Below are 18,968 nucleotides of genomic sequence, written 5' to 3' on the forward strand. Positions count from 1 at the left end.
TTTTTTTGGAGATCTTTAAATAGAGATCAGGTGGCCATCTTTTAAGAATGCTTTAGTTGTGAATTCCTCCATGGGTGTGGAGTTAGACTAGATGACTAAATAACTGAACATAACCCCCAAAACCTACCTTTGAAGCCTGACCAAAGTGTTTCCAAGGCACTGGAGATTAGGATGCTGGGAAATGACATCTGCATCATGCCCACAGTTGTAGGATGCCTTAGTAAAGCTGTTCTGGCAGGATCCGAGGGGGGTGTCTCCAGCTGCTTCTTTTCAAGGCACCCCCCCCTCCAACCAACTGTGTCTCAGACATCATTTGCACTCCAATCCTCTGCACTTCAGGAATGCTTCTATCAGGATAATGTCATGCTGTGAACATAGTATGAAGATGGTGGGTAAGGAATTGCCTATTGTAACTCTGATGGATGGAATTCTGTCATTATAGTTACAAGGATGATTCAGGATCTTGGTTGGATTCCCCCACCCCCATGGCTTCAAAATTTCTGGAATTATATACCTCTAGGACAAGTGGACTTTCTAGGACAGCTGTGCTCTGAGTCAAATACAGGGTGGGATCTCCAAGGAATGGACCAATGTTGACCTGAGAGGACCCTTCCAGAGAGACACCAAGAATGATGGGTTAGATATCTTTGGAGGCTGCCTGTGTGGTCTCATTTATGACCAGTTTGCTAACCAAACGGGGATGGGAAGTTACTGTATGTAAGTGGTTCGGAAAGGACATCCACCAAAGACAAAAACAGAAAGCATAAATAGACAGTAATTTACTGGAAAGGGAGAATCATGACGTGAAGGTTGTTCCACACAGATGAGGATAGTTGGAAGCATTTCTCCCTTTCTCCTTCTCACGCACAAGCACTCCTTCGCAGTCGGTCTTTTTCAAGAATCTGTGGTTCAGGGTTTGTTTTTTGTTTTTTAATGTGAATCATAAAACTGGACAGAATGGATTTTTTTCAGAACACAGCCAAAGCACTTCAAGTAAAAATAAGACACCATTTCCCCTTTGCCCCTCCTTCCCTTTCTCCAAATCTTCCAGTGCTGGAGGCAGGGTCCAAGCAGGAGAAGAGGCAGGGATAGGTTTACTAAGGCCTAAAGATCTGACCAGGCTTTCCCAGGCTGCAACCCTGTTGTTGTTGTTGTTGTTGTTGTTATTGTGTGCCTACAAAATGTTTCTGACTTATGATGACCCTAACATAAACCTATCACGGGGTTTTCCTAGCAAGTTTCTTCAGAGGGGTTTTGCCATTGCACTCCTCTTCTTACATCTCTTGTGGCAACCACATGGCAACCCTCTATCTTGGGTTTTCTTGGCAAGGTTTATTCAGAGGGGTTTGCCATCATCTTGCTCTAAGGCTGAGAGAGTAGGACTTGCCCAACTCCACACAGGACCAGGTGGGGATTCGAACCCTGATCCTAACTCAAACCACTACATCATACCAGCCTTTTCATTCAAAGGGTCACCATAAATCCAAGTTCACTTGATGGCAGTTAACAACAAAAGGATGTTGTTTAGAAGGATGATATTCTTATGTATGTTAATTATTACCAAGCCAGTTAAAGAGTTGCAAAAAGATCAAGTGGATTCCTAGCCGAACATTCAAACTACAACACCACACTGGCTCTCTGCAACCCTATTACCATGAGGAGGGGGAAAAAGATTGGCATCCTGTTGGCAATGGCATGAATCAGACTTACACCATAACAACTTACTCTTCGGCAGAAGTTGGAATTCTCTACTGACCATGCAGCAACCAAAATCCTCTCTCCAGTGGAGCCCCACTGCCAAGTTAACTGAACTGAAACTGTTTTTTTCACTTTGAATTCATTTTGCAGCAATTGAAGTAAGCTAGGATAAAGGAGGAAAATGAAACTGGTTCATTTTAAAAGCATCTGAGAGAGTGGGACAGTAGAGCATTACCTAGGACTAACTTTGCTAAACTGAGGGGCTCTACAGACCGGCACTTTTTGTGCAGTGAGCATGCAGCATCTGCATGCTCTGAGCTCTCATTGTGGTGCCCAGGTATGATCTTGGTGTGAACCCATACACACGGGTCATGCCATGATGACATCCCTCAGGTGCAGTGCCCAAATGGCACTAAGTACAAGGGGCATCATGGTGTGCAAGTGAGCCTATGGCACCCCTTTGGGGACACAAAAAAAAAAAAAAAATCCTCCCAGAAGCAGGTTCTTTTTGTTCCCTTCAGAGGCTGTGGCGTCTGGTTGATTTGACCTCTTTCCAGGACAAAAATGGGTGGCATGGAGCCGCCCATCTACACAGCCCCTGAGATAGGTGGAGGGTATGGGATTTGCTAACCTTCGACCTTCTCTAGAAGAGAGAGAATATGCTAGATTGTCTTTGGACAGGGAAGTGGGGTATAAATAAAACTTTTGTTACGTGTGTGTGTGTGTGTGTGTGTGTGTGTGTTTTAGTTTGGGGGAAAGAAAGAGAAAGAGAGAGAAAGAGAGAGAGAGAGATTCTTTCCTAAATGACATGCTGTATGAGGAATGACAAGTCCTGGATTTCCATGGACCTGTGGTTGTACAAGTTATATTTTGAAACAATAACCCTCAAAATATTTTTTGGATTACAGCTCCCAGTGACAATCTTGGATGGGCTTGTTTTGCAGGGGGCTGAGTAGCTGCTGTGTGAAACAAGTGACATGTTCAAGCTCTGGGCCGGAAGTAAGGCAGGTGGTTGGAAGGACGTTGCACTATAAACATTGGGACTTTGATCCCAGAGGTGGAGGAACTGTGTATTGGAGGTAGGATTTACAAGTCTACATATTCCTAGAATAAATAGTGTGTTTACACACTTGTTCAAACAGAGTCACTTAACTATTTATGTAATAGTTTTGACTGAATTGACTTTACAGAACAAAATGATGATTTCTTGGTGGAAAAAAAACCCAGGAAAAAACCCATTTAAAACAAATGGATCTATTTTGTTTGTGGCTACTTCCGTCCATTAAAAAAGAACAACAGTTTAATAGTAAGCATTAGGCTGAATATCACATAGTGGGGTGAGCGGGAGTGGAAGCAGCAACAAACTTTGGGGGAGCGAGAAACTGGGGCAGAAGCTGAAACATTTTAGTAGTTCATTAAATAATTATGTTTGTTAATTATGCCAAGAAATGTGCATTATTAGTGATTGAACGAATCACTTATCATTATTAGTGATTGAACGAGTTTCTAGAACTTGCCAGAAATGCTGCTTGTTGCTTGTTGCACACATGCTTAAGTGTTAGCCATGGAATGCAGGATTGCAGACAATGTAGTTTTAGAATTCAAGCACACATTTCCCCTAGATCCTGTCTCTTCCAACTCTATGATTCAATGAGGGTGAGGAAGAGACATTACCAAACCTGTGGGAAAGGACAAGGCATGATATGTGTGCTGTATTGTCTGATACCCCAATTTTCCCTTGTATCATGGGAAGAAAATAAACAAAGAGGGGGCAAAAAGGCTGGGACCTTTGTCATACTAGCCAGTTATAGCACTATGATTCCACTTTAACTCAATTGGCTGCATGTTACGGAATCCTGGGCTTAGTATATAGTACAGAGCTAAAGCTCAGTCTGAGAACTCTATATGCATCTCCCAAACTGCAAAATCCCAGGACACAACTATGGCGGTTAAAGTGGAATGATAATACTATAATTGGATAGTCTGGACGTGCCCCAGCACAAAGCAGAGGGATTGTTTGTGAACTGTGGAGTGAGAGAAATGTGTGCCAGAATGGGTAACCAAAGCTGCTTTCGCTTGCTGGCTCATTTCGAGGGGGTGCTACTTATTCATTACCACCCCCAGCCCCAGACATGCAACACTGAGAAAGAACACACAAGAGGACAGAGACTTGCATAATGTTTTTGCGTATCAGTTTATTCATGGAAATATGCGTTACAAAACAAATCATTTAAATAAATATACATCTCATTGTAGGGAAAAGACTGCAAGTGCCCAGACTGCTGTTGGGGTTCAAGCATTGATGGATAATTTCAAGACCGCTGGAAAATAAGGTAGTTTCACCTGTGTATGTCTGGTTTTATTCTGTGAAGGGTTGGAGAGGACAGGCAGTTGATCAAGTAAAATTGGGAGGTTTAGGTAGGAATGTCAAAAAAGGAAGCCATCCAGAGGCGGACTCTGGAATAGTAAGAGCATTGGGGCAATAGAACAGACACTGCAAAGTGATGCAACTGGAGGAGGTAATCTAACCCTGTTTGAATGCAAAGAAATGGATCAAGTTGGGTTATTTTTGGCAAGAGGAGTATAATTTGATCAGCCTGGCTGCCTGTATCAGCATTGTCCAGCCATCACATGCCAATCCGTTTGTATCTTTTTGGACGTTTTGATTTAAGAGATTTGTGCATCCTACGGTGGATCCCAGGGAAGGTGTATATTACTCAAAGTAGCTGAGCCATCACAAATGCAAACATCACATTCTCAGGAACTCTTTGCTGGCGGAGAGGCTGTCACTTAGCGTGCTGAGAGAAGTACTCCAAGGTAGATAGCATACAGAACTGTGATGCACAGCCCCACTCCCAGCGCTGTATGGGCCAAGATGCGTGCCATACGGGAGTTTCGTTGAGCAGATGCAAGGTTTCCCATGTGATTGGATTCTCGGGTCTGAAAAGGAAAGGACAAAACCAATGGGTTAGTGAAAAAGTACAACCAGAGTGGGTAGCCCTAAATCAGGGGTGAGCAAAGTGTGGCTCTTGGGCCATTCATGGGTCCCAAAGGCTCAGGATTAGATAGGCAGGCAGGCAGGCTACAATTGCCCATCCCTGTCTTACATAATTGTGAAACAGTGGCCAGCCTATTGATTAGCACCGTCTTTGGTTTCCTGCTTTTCACAATTTACCAACAACCATGTGGTCTGAGAGTCACCTTAGGCAATACTTTCCCTCTGTCTAACACAGAAACAAGTGCAGAACACCTTAGCGAGGGATATTGGTGTCACTAGGGTTTGGTGTCACCCTGTGGGGTAACTCATGTTGTCACTTCCCCCATGTTGTCACTTCCTCCCATATCACACCATACAGAATCTTTTTTTTTTTTTTGGTACTAATGTTACCCATAAATTGTAATCCCCCCTTTTTTAAGAGAATGTGATGATAATAGTTGTGACATAAACAACTAGCAAACTTAAAAGTATAGCCTTACATTACAGTATCCAATACACAGGTTAAATGCATTTACATGTACAGTGTACTCTTGCCTTACGTGGGGGATCCGTTCCAGACTCCCCCGCGTAAGGCGAATTCCACCTATGCTGGAGCCCCATTCACTTGAATGGGGTTCATGTGCGCGGCGGTGCGGTGGCGCAGTGGTGCGCACCCCATTCATCTGAATGGGGTGTGCCACCCCTTGCACCCCACGCACTCCCCACGGCTTGAGCTTGTAAGCTCAAAGCCGCGTATAGCGAGCCCACATATAATGCGGACACACTGTATATAGATCCATTTGGTTAAAGTGAAAACATGGTAAGATGTGATGTTTTTAAAGAATGTTTTAATAAGAAACATTTTTTTTAAAAGAATATATTTTAATACACACACACACACACACACACACACACACACACACACACACTGCAACCTCTCCTTCCACTGATGCACACCATCTCTTCCCAGTTTTAAAGGGATGCAAGCAAATGCCACAGCCCATTATTGCCCACAGTTAGAAGTTTGGAAAGCAGTTGTGTCACTCCCCCTTAGGATGTCACTTAGTGCGGCACACACTCCCTCACCCCCAAGTGACATCCCTTGTGAGAAGAACTGGAAGACTTTAAATCTTATTCCTTCTTCCCTTTTGGAACTAATCTTGATTGAGCCTATAATAATGAGGAAGAAAATACAAGCTAGGAGAGGCTGCTGCAGTTTGCTTTTGCCGGAGTCTATTGGGAAGGGCATTCTGTCCTTTCCCCACTGCTGAGTTAATTAGATGCAAACTACACTTGCATTTTGAACCCAGTTCTCAGCAATGGGAAGTAGGCTGAGGATGAAGAGCGAAAATAGGAGGACGACAGGGAAACTGAGGCATTTTAAAATCAGAAGAAAAATATGGGGTGGCAGCAGGGTGACCAGATATCCTAACTGGACTACAGCTTCCAACATTCACTAACCATTATTGGTTGGGGGATTTTAGGAGCTGTACCTGAATAGAAAGATGTAATTTGTAAAGTTAAGAAATTATTGAATTTACACGCACTAACAGTGTAAGACATTTAAAATGCTTGGGAGATATATATTAAAAATATCCCATGAGCAAAACTCTTATGCCCTTGTTGCTCAGATAAAACAGAATCGGGGAGGCACCTGCCACGCCAATAAACTGCTTTGCATTTCTGCTTAAACAAAGCTTTCTCTTGTTCTCGCTGCAACAGACCACAATGGCTATCCTTTTTACTGATCAAAAGAACTTTCTCAGCTTCAGTGGGAGGCAAAGGCAAACCCCTCTCCACAAACGTTGCCAAGAAAATCCTGTGATCGGTTCGCAATACACTGGAAATGACTTGAAGGCATACACCAGTAACAAAAGTGAATAGGGAATGAAAATACCCCCATACAGTACTTTGAATTGGGGGAAGTTTTTGATTTTCTTTTGATGAGAGCATGATGGGGAAGTAGTAGCCTTCTAAGGTCTTCTGTAACTAATTCCCCCCCCTCTCTATACTTGAATTATTTTATTTATTTATTTCATTTTTATACTGCCTTTCTCCAAGAAAAGGACACAAGGTGGCTCACAAATAAATATACAGAGACAAAAATCCTTGACTGTTTTGTTCTTGCACATGACAGCAAACAATCACAGTAGCTTTCTTTCTGCTGCCAGAGAAATAAGTTTTATGCACCACTTCCTCATGTCTCCATTTTAGGGAGAAAGTGACACAAAGATTGTTGCGAGTCTATTGTTCTCCCTGACACTTCAAAGAACTGAAGTTTTTGTCTTGAGATGGAATAACAATGAACAGGCTTTCCAACATTATTATCTTGACCCTGCCTCGTACTCCCCAGGTAGGTATTCATAACTACACCAGACTTACCTGTATAGAGTAAACCAAGGCAGCGATACCCAGAGGTAGGCAACAGCAAAGCATGGTGAAGATGGAGTAGCCCAGATAGTCAGGTTCATTGGTGGGCTGGACGGGAGTGATGTAGACGGCCTGCGGAGGCTGGAGGATTGGACCTTGGTTGAGCCCTGCACCAGCTGGGTCAGGATAGGGTTGGTACTGGGGTGGCATAGGGGGAACGCCGCCATAGTCCTTGGGGTTTGCTGGCCCCTGAGGAGGTTGCAGTGGATCGGGTTCTCTGAAGTCTTCTTTTTCAGCGTAGGGGGGTGGATTCGACATATCAGCGGTGGTGCCTTGGACCTTTTCGTAGTTGGGATTGCTCATGGTGCAAGTTTGTTCTCTTCTCTTTCCCTCTTTCTTCTGCAGCTCTGGAAAAACAGTCCCTTCTCCTTTCTGAGTTCCTCCTGCTTTGCCACCCAAGGGAGTTGTTGGGCTTCTGGTGTTCCCTCCTCAGCCTCTCCTCCAAGAATTTCCCTTCAGCGGTTGACTTCCACTCCTTGTAGTGTTTTCTGCCCGTGGGCTGAATGAGACTGGATGCCTGGCTCTGCCAAGCAAGGTCACTCTGCTCTCTTTGTTTGCGCTGGGGACTTTGTGTCTCGCTCTGGTTCTTGGGAAGAATGGCTTGAGGGTGCCTTTTGCAACACAATTTAACCAGTAGGTGGAAGGAGGAAAGAGGAAGAAAGCATGGACTGGGTGTGTCAACTTCTAGCAAGGATGAAGATCTTTCCTTACAGCAGAGGGCTCACATCCTTTGCTCTACCTCCTCCCCCTTGCAGTTAGGAAAGGAGAAGGTGGGGTGCAAGTCATTGGAAAACTTTGTTGTAATAGTAGTAGTAGTAGTAGTGGTGGTGGTGTGTGCTTTCAAGTAATTTCTGACTTAGGGCAACCCTAATGGAAGCTATCATGGCACTTTCCTGGCAAGATTTGTTCAGAAGAGGTTTGCCATTGCCTTCCTCTGAGGCTGAGAGAGGTTGACTTGCTCAAGGCTACCCAGTGGGTTTCACGACGAAGCAAGGTTTAAAACCCTGGTCTCCAAACTCCTAATCCAACACTCAAAGCACTACACAATATTATTACAATACTACTGCAGACTTATAATTATCTTGGTTAAATGAGTCTTTGAGCTCTAACAGCTCAGGAGTGGTTAGGGTATCTTATTTCACAAGAACTCTGTTGGATCAGAAAGTCGATCTAATCCAGCATTTCATTCCCACAGTGGCCCAGTTTATTGCACTGGGAAACCTACAAGTAGGACATAGGCTCAACTACCCCTCTGTTAAGTGATGCTACCTCCATTAAATCTCATAGCCTCCAATTGTTCCGACTTGACAGGGAGAGTCCAGATTAATCCTCAATTGTCCTGTCTTTTCATCTGCATTTAAAATGTCCCACTTTCTCTTTTGTCCTGTCACTTTCCCCCTTTGTCCTCAGTTCATTTCAATTGCTGCAAACTGAGTTCAACGTGCAAAAATAGGTTACACTTTATTCGTCAGGGGCAAGGAGTGGGCAGAGCTTTGCCTTTTCCAGTTGGCTTGGGCAAAAGCAAACTGTTGTGGCCTCTCCTAGCTTGTGTGTCCTTTTTCATCAATGCTTTTTTCTCAACTCAATTTGTTGTTTGGCCACACATATTCTAGTTTTCATCTTTGAACTGTTGGAGGCTATGAAATCTGACATACTACTTACAGAACCTAGAAACGTTACTTGTGAGGTGCTATATTTCCCAGAATCCTCTACCCATATTGGCTGGTGGATTGTAGGAGTTGTAGTCCAAGAAAATAACATTTCCAAGCTCTGAGCACTTGTATCTTGTTATCTATGGCACTCTTATCACCATTGTCTAAAGCTGTTGATTTTGATGCAGGACAGACTTCATTCAGCCCTGCTGGAATGAGAAGTATCTTGTCTTACAAGCATTTCCTCACTCAGACATTCACATATTTTGTAGACTGTTCCCTCCACTAAAGATACCATAAATTTCCAACATTTCTCTCCCAGAAATTAGGGAAAGGAAAATAAAAGGGATAAAAGGAAAACAATGTTTTCACATTACCCCCATTTTTTTTGGTTCCCTCCCTTTCTACACATTTTAACTGCTTCCATGAACTGCCTGAAATCCTTCTATCTACTCAGTGTAGAAGCACTAAATTCTTAATCCACATTGACTTTATCTGTGGCGGTGATCACAACAAGAAGAGAAGCACTATCACCTTGAATTGCTGTAGATCAGGCTTCCATGAAAGCCATAGTTTGAGTGCCTGTTGATAAGTTGGCAACCCTACCTTTTAACATGCTTATATATGCCCCAGTTCTTTGAATAGTGAGAACTAGATTGGAATTTATCTCTGCTCACGTTTGGATAGCTGCTGCTAGTTAGAGCAGGTGACATTGGCTTAGCCATATGGTTGAACTCAACAGATATTTTGACTCTTTGCCCTCTGAGCATGCATGAGTGCACACAATTGTTAGAGGAGAAGGAATGATATCCTCAGCAGGATCTATTTGCGTGTTGGAAGCTGGCACAGGTAACAGGAAAAGATTTTGATGTTTTACTATTGTTTGCCATGAGGCTGAGCAGTTTGACTCTGCTTTAATTGCCATGATTCAGTGCTATGGAATTCTGGGAACTGTAGTCTGTTGTGGCACCAGAGCTCTCAGACAGAGAAGGCTAAATGTCTCACCAAACTACCGATCCCTGGATTCCATAGCATTGAGCCATGGCAGTTAAAGTAGTGTCAAATTGGATAATTTATGCAGTGCGGATGCTGCCTAAGTAAATAAATCCTCACATACACTGTTCCTAAAGCATAAAGGAATGGATGATATCAGGGGTTTCCCCCCTACCTGTTAAATGAGATTTGTACATTTTTGTATGTCAGCACATTTTTGTGTGTGAGATTAAATTGTGCAAAACCCAACATTTTTGTGCACAATTGTTGGTGCCATTTAAAAAATAAAATCCTAAGAAAAATACAGTGGATGACGATTTGTGCCAATGTGTCAAGACAACCTTTCTCACAGAGAATGAGAAAAAAATGGGTGCATTCTTTAAATTCCTACTTCAGACTAGCGACTGCAGTTGTCAAATTTCTTTGCAAGACTGTTCGCATTTCTAATGAAGCAGACATGGAGAGCTTAGAAAAGAAATTGCACCTCATCATGTATATCTGTACTGACCCGTACTGTTAAATAAACACTACATGTTTACAATGCATTTTGTAAGTTGGATACATGCATAGCCTTTTAGAAACATCAGTGAATTCAGCAGAGCTCACTCTCAGGACCAAAACGCACTGCAGAAATAATCCAGTTTGAGACTGCTTTAGCTGCCCTGGCTCAGTGCTAGGGAATCCTGGGACCTGTAATTTATTGTGGCCCCAGAGTTTTCTATCAAAGAATGCTAAATGTCTCACAAAACTACAGTTGCTAGAATTCCCTAGCATTGAGCCAGGGCAGTTAAAGTAGTCTCAAACTGAATTATTTCTGCAGTGTGTTTTGGATCTCAGTTAGATTTGTATAGGAGTCCAGAGTTAGCACTGTTTGTAACTGGAATACACTAAATTTTGTCCATCTAGAATGAGGAAAGGTTTTGGGTCTTTTTTTTTTTACAGTAAGCCAACTTTATCTTCGGTTTTGCTTTCCACGTTTCACTTACTTGTGGTTAGCCATGGTCCAAAAATATTACATTGCCCCCCCTTATCCATAATTTCGCTCTCCATGGTTTCCGTCATCCACAGTCAATTGTAGTCCAAAAATATTTTTGGTATAGCGTTTGGTACTATCTACAGTTTCAGGCATCCACTGCAGGTCTAGGAACATCTCCCACACAGATAAGGGGAGGGAAGAACACTGAACTTTGTTTGTATTGTATGATAGCTGGCAAATTCTGGGACTTCTGCTTCAAAAAAGTAAGCTTCTCAAACCCTCTATGGATCCTGAATACGTTATGGCACTCCTCTGGCTGTTACTGCATTTTCAATTTTCAGTATCATAAGTAAATTAAACAACAACAACAACAGGCTGCTAGCTATACTTCTTTCTAAAATACCCCCAAATCCTCTTCTCAAAATGGAAATCCATAGTAGTTCACAATAAACACATGTACAATGCATACAGTGATAAAGAGGAGAACCTTTATGTGTTTTGCTCAAAGAGGAGATTAAGTCGCACAGAGCAGGTGAAATGTATACAGCAAGTACACCAGGGACAGGTAACATACGGCCATGAGATGCTTGACATGGGTTCTGCTGGCTAGGGCTGCTGGGAATTTCAATCCAAAGGTATCTGGAGGGCTACATATTTGCCACTCCAGAAGTACAGCATTCTCTAGTGAGATGCGGCAAAGCATGGGAAGTAATTTGATATGTAAGAACTGGGGTGTTTCCTTTCCCAGTTTTTATTGGTGAAAGGTTTTCTTACATGGGTAGCACACCAAAGGAGGTATGGAAGTCTTCTTAGGAGATCAGACAAAGGACAGGTGCAGAGAATAAGAGGAAGGTAACATGGCTGAGGAAGACTCTAGAATTGAAAGGACATCTGGTTGCTTGGTGCACTTGGAAGGAGGTGATGCAAAGTCATGGCATGGTTTTAAGGGCGTCATGAAATTTGGAATTTATCCATACAATAGAATTAATGCAGTTTGACACTGCTTTAATGGGGATGTCTCCATCTGATGGTGTCCTGAGATTTGTAGTTTTGTGAAATAGTTAGCCTTCTCTGTCAGAGAGGTCTGGTGCCACGACAAACTACAAGCCCCAGGATTCCATAGGATGGAGCCATGACAGTTAAAGCAGTGTCAAACAGCATTAATTCTGCAGTGCAGATGCAGCCACAGACATTGTCCAACTATCAAATGTTTCTAATTATGATCATTGTTGTCTTTACCCCTCACACTTCCTCCAAAGGAATACACTTTCACCAGAATTCTATATGACCCATTATATTACAACCCATTATGTTACTTTTATGTATACCTAGCTACATTGCAGAGGTGCTAAGAAACCCCTTTACTGAGTTGTGAAGGTATGTGTCAGGACATCAGCAAGAGGAGTTGATCTGCCTTGGTGCCCAAGGCTCATCAAGACTGATGCAATGCACATCAAGACAAATAGCATGAGTCCTATTGTGCATTGAGTACCAATGCATCAAACCCTTTGCTGGCTCTGTTTCATAGTAATATAACAGCAGCCCTTATGCAAATGCATGATTCTAATTCCTGCATACATAAGGTCACTTACAAAGATGTAAGACCTCAACAGGATTCTGTCCATGACTCTGCTCTCCACTTTTATCTTTACCACAACCTTGTGAGGTAGGTTCAGTTAAAAGGGAATGGCTAAGGTCACTCAGTGAGCTTCATGGCTCAATGGGGACTAGAATTTGGATTAAACAAGGTCCAGTCCTAGTTCTAATCACTAAACCACACCAACACTGATCAATTTACATGCCTCCTGTTTGTGTATCGTAGAGGTAGATTACAACTGATGTTCACCCCTGGATTTGATAGATTATTGCAAATCTGTCACTGGATGGGACTTTCATCCAATCAGTTGATGCTGCTGCAAATCAAAATGCTTTGAGGTTCATATATTCCACAGCTGGGTGTCATGTCAGAATGGATCACAAAGTCTTGATACAGAGGCGATGCATCCCATAGCATAGCATATCCCTTCATAGTGTGATCCAGAAAGCAGGTAGGTTGTCTCTGACATGGGAAGATTTCTTAGCATCTGAACCTCATGAATGCAAAACAAAATGAGTTTGTTTTGTTCTTGAAGGTTGATTGACTGGTCATCAAGGATCACCACAGAACTATTGTGATAGATACAGTCCAGAGTACAAGCCCTATGCCAAATGCTGTGTTGCCCAGAATTAATGCCAGCCTGGAGTTTCGCTGAGCAGCTGCGCCATCGCCTCTGTGGTTGGCTTCTTGGGTCTGGGGAGAAAGGGAGATGAGTCATGGCTTAGAAAATAAAGCACTACTTGGCACTGAGAACAAAGTTGTGTTGGCAACAAAGGCACCTTTGTTGTATATTGGCAGGTCCTGAAACTAGAAACCCCAGTGGTTTGTTACTGGTACATAGGAAAGATCATTAACAGCCAGACTTGGGCAGCGGGTGGTATGCTCTAAGTAACTTATATCACATTGGAGGATTCCCTGGGTTTTTGCACACAGAGATCTGACCACTGGTGAAACCCATCAAATCCCCCCACCCATTTTTTAATCTGCTTGCACACTATTCTTGCAGCCAGGTAGCATGAGGAACAGCAGAACATGGAAAAAATAATTGTTGACAACAACTTCCAGAATCTGCCATATATAGCATGATCATTAGCCTTACTGGCTAGTGTTGTTTAGGAGCTGTAGTCCCCAAAAGCAACCATTTTAATATCCAGTGGTGGGACTATGGTCTCTCCTCATTTACTGTCATACAGTGTGCCTACGTCATTACACTGAAAGCCGCGCAACAGAAGTTGGAATGGCACCCGTGCATCATTCATAAGCACCATTATTTTCAATGGGGCTCGAGCATATGCGCTATTTCCTTAAGCGGAGGGATCCAGAATGGATCCCCGCATAAGACAAGAGCGCACTGTATTAATTATTTACCTTAGCAGTAAAGAAGAAATATAGAGAAAAATGAGGAGAAGAGGGAAAGAAAAGAAAAAGGAAGAGGAGTAGAGATGGTGCAGATAGAAAGATGAAAGAAATAAGGGGTAAACTAAAGATCACTTTTATTAAACTCTTCAACAATGAAAATATCACTCGCTGTGCCTGACTCTTTCAGAGGGAACACAAAGCCACTCTCTCCCCTCAATCACTATAGAGTTGAAAACAAGGTATGTCCAGCCCAGGTCCTCAAACTTTCAGCAGTGGTCAAAAACTACACGATACTTGGAGAACTGAACACACAAATGTGGCATCCCATGTTTCCCCATGCCTTCCCAACTACCTATCAGCGTAGATTTCAGAGACATAGCTGTGTTAGTCTGGGATATCAGTATACAAAGGGATTTTGTAGCACCTTTGAGACTAATTGAGCAAAAGAAGTTGTACCATAAGCTTTCATAGACTTAAGAACTTATCACATGGGAGAAATCGGGCAAAATCGGGGGATTAAACAGTGATTATCCCATGCAATACACAATCTCACAATTAAGATTTTCACATGACGTCGCTATTAAACAGGCAATAAACAGCAACAAATCATTCATGGGGAAATCCCAAAAACGATTTGTTGCTGTTCATTGCCTGTTTAATAACAGTGTGTGTGAAAATCTTAATTGTAATATCACGTTTTGCATGGAAGAATAGCTGTTTAAACCCCCAATTTCCCCCCGATTTCCCCCGTGGGATAAGGTTTTTGGTCTGCTTCCTCAGGTGTGTGGAGTGAACTGGTCGCATGAAGAACCTTTACAACTAGATTGTATGAATAGCCATAGAAATGCAAAACTTGTGGGTGTGGTGATGAGCTGACAAGTACAGTTTTAACTGTGGCAACAACTATGGCCATAGGCAGCATATTTCCTCATGTCTTTGTCTCTCAATGACCACATTTAAAATTGTACTTGTCAACTGGCATTGGATCACTAAACACAGCCTGAAAACTAGTTCTTGGTTGAAAGAGCTAGGCAGGATATTTTAGATAGTTATATTGCCGAGTGAGAACACGCACAGCAGTTACAATAAGTTGCCTTTCAGAGAAGGATCATCTGACCTTTCCAGTTTTAGGAAATCACATGGTAATGGTAAACCCCAGATTAAAATAACAATGGCATGCTGTAAAAATGTCACAATAAATCTGTGTGGGGAAAAATTCTTGTTTTTGCAGAACCTTTCCAGAGATGATTTTCTTGGACTGAACATGAGCCTGAGCAAGACTCCTTCTGCTGCCATTACTCATTTTATGCTTTATCGTTCTTTCCATTTTGGTGCAACTCTTCCCTTTAGCAATACAAACCTCATGCCATTAGTTCTCAAATGATGGAGAGAACAAACCTTTAGTGGAATCCAGAAGTCCTAATTTTCCCAATTTTAGACAAATCATTGCCCCACATTCTTCTAAGAACAATCACTAAGACCATCACAAAGGACAAATTTTCCACCACACCATGCATTATTCTGAAAAAACTCTCTTTATATTTCTCTATTTCTTTCCTTCCAACTTACCATTTTAGAGTAAATGACGGCAGCAAATCCTAGGGGTAGAAAACAACAAACCATGGTAAAGATGGAGTAGCCCAAGTAGTCAGGTACAGAGGGAGGCAGGACAGTTGCGATGAAGATGGTCCGCGAAGGACAAAGGACTGCTCCGGGGTTGTATCCTTCGTTGGGTAAACCATAATAAGGTTGGTATTCGGATGGCATAGAGGGAATGGCTTCATAGCCCAGAGTTGGCAGTGCCCTAGCAGAAGGTTCTAGTGGATAAGGCTCTTCTTCAGAGTAGGGAGGTGGATTCAGAGAGGCAAAGGCATTGCCTTCAATTTTCCCATAGTAAGGATTGCTCATAACGTAGGTCTGCTCGCCTTTCTTTTGCCGTTCTGTAACTCCAGGTTCTCTTTTAGTTTTCCTGGCTTCTTTTCCTTCTCCTTTTTTGATTCTGTGATTAGCTGGGGGTATCCTGCTCTTTCTCCTTTGCTGCAGTGTCAGTCTTTTCCGCACCTTTTGCTTTCCTCTTCCTATGGTACTTAATGGATCCTGCCGAATCTTTTTTTGGCTTAATGCTTACCTTATAAAACAAGGCACTCTGTTCTGCTTCTTTCGATAAGGAACTCTTAAGTATGGTGCTGGCTCTTGGACAAAACCGCTGTGCATTACTGCTGAGAAGAAGGAGAGGGCAGAACATGGAAGAAGGAAATCAATAACTGAGGCAAATGGATTCATATGGATTGGGAACTCCAGTGAGGGTTTAGCTTTCCATATTACTGTGGAAATGGGTTAGACATAGCAGATTTCCCAATATTTCACCTCTGAACATTGGTTGGGATGGTGGTGGCAAAATGGCAGAATTAGCTTCCCAGATAGGAATTCTGCCCATCTAAAGACATTTTCTTTCAGTCTCCACATTTCTAGCATTGATGTACACTCATCACTGCATTTAGAAATACATTTCAGTCATCCAAAGAAAAGGGGCAGGCAAAGCGACCAAGTCGACTGAGTGTAGCCAATAGAAGATTTCTTAGCTGTGCGTGAGTTTCAAAGTCTCATTCTTTGCAATACAGTGCTAGAAATGTATACAGCGTTATACAGTCATACAGTGGAAAAAGGAGCTCAGACATAGCCAGACACACATTCTAGACCACCTCAACATTAGGAAGAACTTCCTGACAGTAAGAGCTGTTCAACAGTGGAACAAACTCCCTTGGCGTGTAGTGGAGTCTCCTTCCTTAGAGGTCTTTAAACAGAGGCTGGATGGCCATCTGTCAGGGATGTTTTGATTGAGAGTTCCTGCATGGCAGAATGGGGTTGGACTGGATGGCCCTTGCGGTCTCTTCCAACTCTACAATTCTATGATTCTATAATTTCAGTAAACTTAGGGAAAAATTGGGTGTGATCCCATTATCAGGAATAGTAAAAAAAGAAGGGGATTCAGGATGGACAGAGTTTTTTAAAAGGGAGATACTGAATGCATGTCTTCAAAACATTCCACTGAGGAGGAAAAATGGGAAGTGTTTGAAGAAACCAGGATGGATGATAAAAGAACTTTCAACTGAATTAAATTTTAAAAGGGACATATATAAAAAATGGAAAAAAGGGGAACTCACCAAAGAGGAATTCAAACACATTTATATAACACTTTTTTGGTAGTTGGTTGTCACTCATATACTACTCCCAATGTACATTATTTTGTGCACAGCTTTATTTTTTATTTTGCAGAAGTGCGACACAAAGAAAATCATAGACAGAATACAATAGGGCATTGATTTTGCATATATACCCCCTCCTCCCCAGTTTAAGAACCAGTGGAAATTCTTTCTTGAACTGTTTCTACATGAAACCTTGCTCCACCGCCCCAAGGTTCAAGAAAATGTGGACATACCTCACATATCACAATGGCAGGCACTTTGCTACATGAAGGTAAGTGAGACAATAAAATGAGCTGCTTTTAAAAGCTTTAATAAACCTGATAGCTTTTCTTGGCTAAATAACATTGTAAAATCATTCTCTGCATCAGCTGAAATAGACACAAATCATTAAGTTAGCAACATCTGATTTGGTGACGCAGGGACCATCTTGCATCAGGCTAGGCTCTATTCTGGTGGTTCATTTATTAGCTTTCCCGTCCCCTGCTCTGTATATATTTCACATTCATTGTATGATGTATTGCAAACCTAACATTTGCTTTCTTATTTTGCAGTGAACAACAATCACATGCATCAAATTCATACTAAAACTAAATTATCTTACAACATGTTTATGAAAAACAGTTCTGGGGAAAATCCAAGGAACATCTCTCTCTTTTTAGGTTGCTACAAATCATAAATGGATGCTTCATAAGGTCTATTATCTGCTCATCTGCATTCTTTTAACAACAGTAGAGAAACAGAAGAGCCAGTATGGTATAGTGGTTTGAGCATTGGCCAACAATTTTCCAATAAGTTGATATCGTTTCTGACTTATGGTAACCCTAGGGCAAACCTATCTTGGCAAGATTAGTTCAGAGGCAAGTTGTCTTTGCCTTCCTCTGAGGCTGAGAGACTGTGATTTACCCAAAGCCAGCCTGAAGGTTTCTATGGCTGAGTGAGGATTTGAACCCTGGCCTCCAGGTTCATAGTCCAGTGCTCAAACCACTACATCACAGTGGCTGTCTAGCTGATAACATAATGCGTTTCCACCCTGTGGCTAGAAAAATTCATATCAATGACCATTAAGGTACCCTGCCAAGTGCCAAAAAGGTAGGCTTTCTCATTTTTGACTCTTTTGGTTGCAGACTGCAGTGCAATTATATTGTTCCCCCACCCACAACATTATTTTCTCTGTATAAATAAAAGTATATTCTTGGTACTTGAAACAAGCTATTGCTGATTCAGGGAATTGCTGGAGAGTCCATGCAGAGAGGGGTGATGGAAGGGGGAGCAACTCAGAGGAAGGGTGAGAAACTGGAGCAAACTAGAAGAATTTGGATCTGGGAGGCCATGCGTCTGGGAAAGAGAATGTGCAGAAGGGACAGCTGTACTGGGCAGGAGGTGATTTCTTTTGTAATTATTTAAAGCCATGGATTATTATATATTTTGGTCAATTTCAGTCAATGGGATTTGCTTAGGTATTGACCCACTACTCCATTCTTGACCTAACAGGTTTACACTAAAAGTGGATCATGCATGCTGTTCATCATCAGACAGAGGTGACTCCCTGTCAGCAGTTCAGTGGTTCATACCATCTGAAAGCAGAATTGGGCATCCTTCCCACGTTTAAAAAAACTAGTTTGCAATCCGAACCGATGGGTCGATTCGACAGCAGAGCGCGGTTCCCACTACATTCGCCCTGATTGCATTTTTCGCCCTGTAAATGTGGTTCACATTCACAAATGAATCGGTTCAAAATAGACCTGCTCCAGCAAGGGCAAATTTAAATCAATTCTGATCCTCATCTGGTTCACACTTGCGCAGAAAACCCAAAAGGCTTATCCCAAAAGGCGCGGAAAACATCGGTGTAAAAAAGACGTGGATTAAATGGGTTTAGTGCATGCCCCCCCCTTCCGAATTGCTTCAGCAAATTGCTTCAAGTGAGAAGCAGGGTCATTTGAAGTGGTTCAAACTGATTTGCGATCCCATTTAAAAGGTAGTGGGAATCAGGCCTTGGAAGCTGCACCAGAGCAGCTTTAAATGCATTCCTCTGCCATCCGTATGTTGCCTATTCTATGCATAGGCTCAAATCTACAAAAGC

The 18,968-nt window shown here is 42.4% G+C and overlaps 1 protein-coding gene and 2 long non-coding RNA genes across 4 annotated transcripts; 1 reads left to right on the forward strand and 2 right to left on the reverse strand.

Annotated features, from left to right (window-relative positions):
- Positions 1-1,415: 1,415 nt before the first annotated feature.
- On the forward strand, positions 1,416-4,035 carry LOC121916003. 2 transcript variants are annotated; one of them, XR_006100784.1, is made up of 3 exons: positions 1,416-1,856; positions 2,607-2,777; positions 3,955-4,035. It is a non-coding gene; the product is annotated as an uncharacterized LOC121916003 (long non-coding RNA). The 2 variants fall into 2 exon arrangements; XR_006100783.1 differs by having other exon boundaries at positions 2,643-2,777.
- LOC121915994 (trafficking regulator of GLUT4 1-like) lies at positions 3,874-7,454 on the reverse strand. Its single transcript, XM_042440698.1, has 2 exons — positions 7,058-7,454; positions 3,874-4,638 (listed from the first exon to the last, which is right to left on the reverse strand). The coding sequence occupies exons 1-2, from the start codon at positions 7,406-7,408 to the stop codon at positions 4,489-4,491; spliced, it is 501 nt and encodes a 166-aa protein (XP_042296632.1). The 5' UTR covers positions 7,409-7,454; the 3' UTR covers positions 3,874-4,488.
- Positions 7,455-11,194: 3,740 nt separating this feature from the next.
- On the reverse strand, positions 11,195-16,482 carry LOC121916000. The gene is made up of 2 exons (XR_006100778.1): positions 15,252-16,482; positions 11,195-13,016 (listed from the first exon to the last, which is right to left on the reverse strand). It is a non-coding gene; the product is annotated as an uncharacterized LOC121916000 (long non-coding RNA).
- Positions 16,483-18,968: the final 2,486 nt, after the last annotated feature.

This window comes from Sceloporus undulatus, chromosome 9 (assembly GCF_019175285.1).
Source record: "Sceloporus undulatus isolate JIND9_A2432 ecotype Alabama chromosome 9, SceUnd_v1.1, whole genome shotgun sequence".
In the NCBI taxonomy this organism is placed as follows: Eukaryota; Metazoa; Chordata; class Lepidosauria; order Squamata; family Phrynosomatidae; genus Sceloporus; species Sceloporus undulatus.

Coding starts and splice junctions, on each gene's coding strand:
- LOC121915994 (XM_042440698.1), bottom strand. CDS start 7,408: ATGAGCAATCCCAACTACGAAAAGGTCCAAGGCACCACCGCTGATATG. Junction 4,639..7,057: donor CCTTGGTTTACTCTATACAG/GTAAGTCTGGTG, acceptor TTTCCTTTTCAG/ACCCGAGAATCCAATCACAT.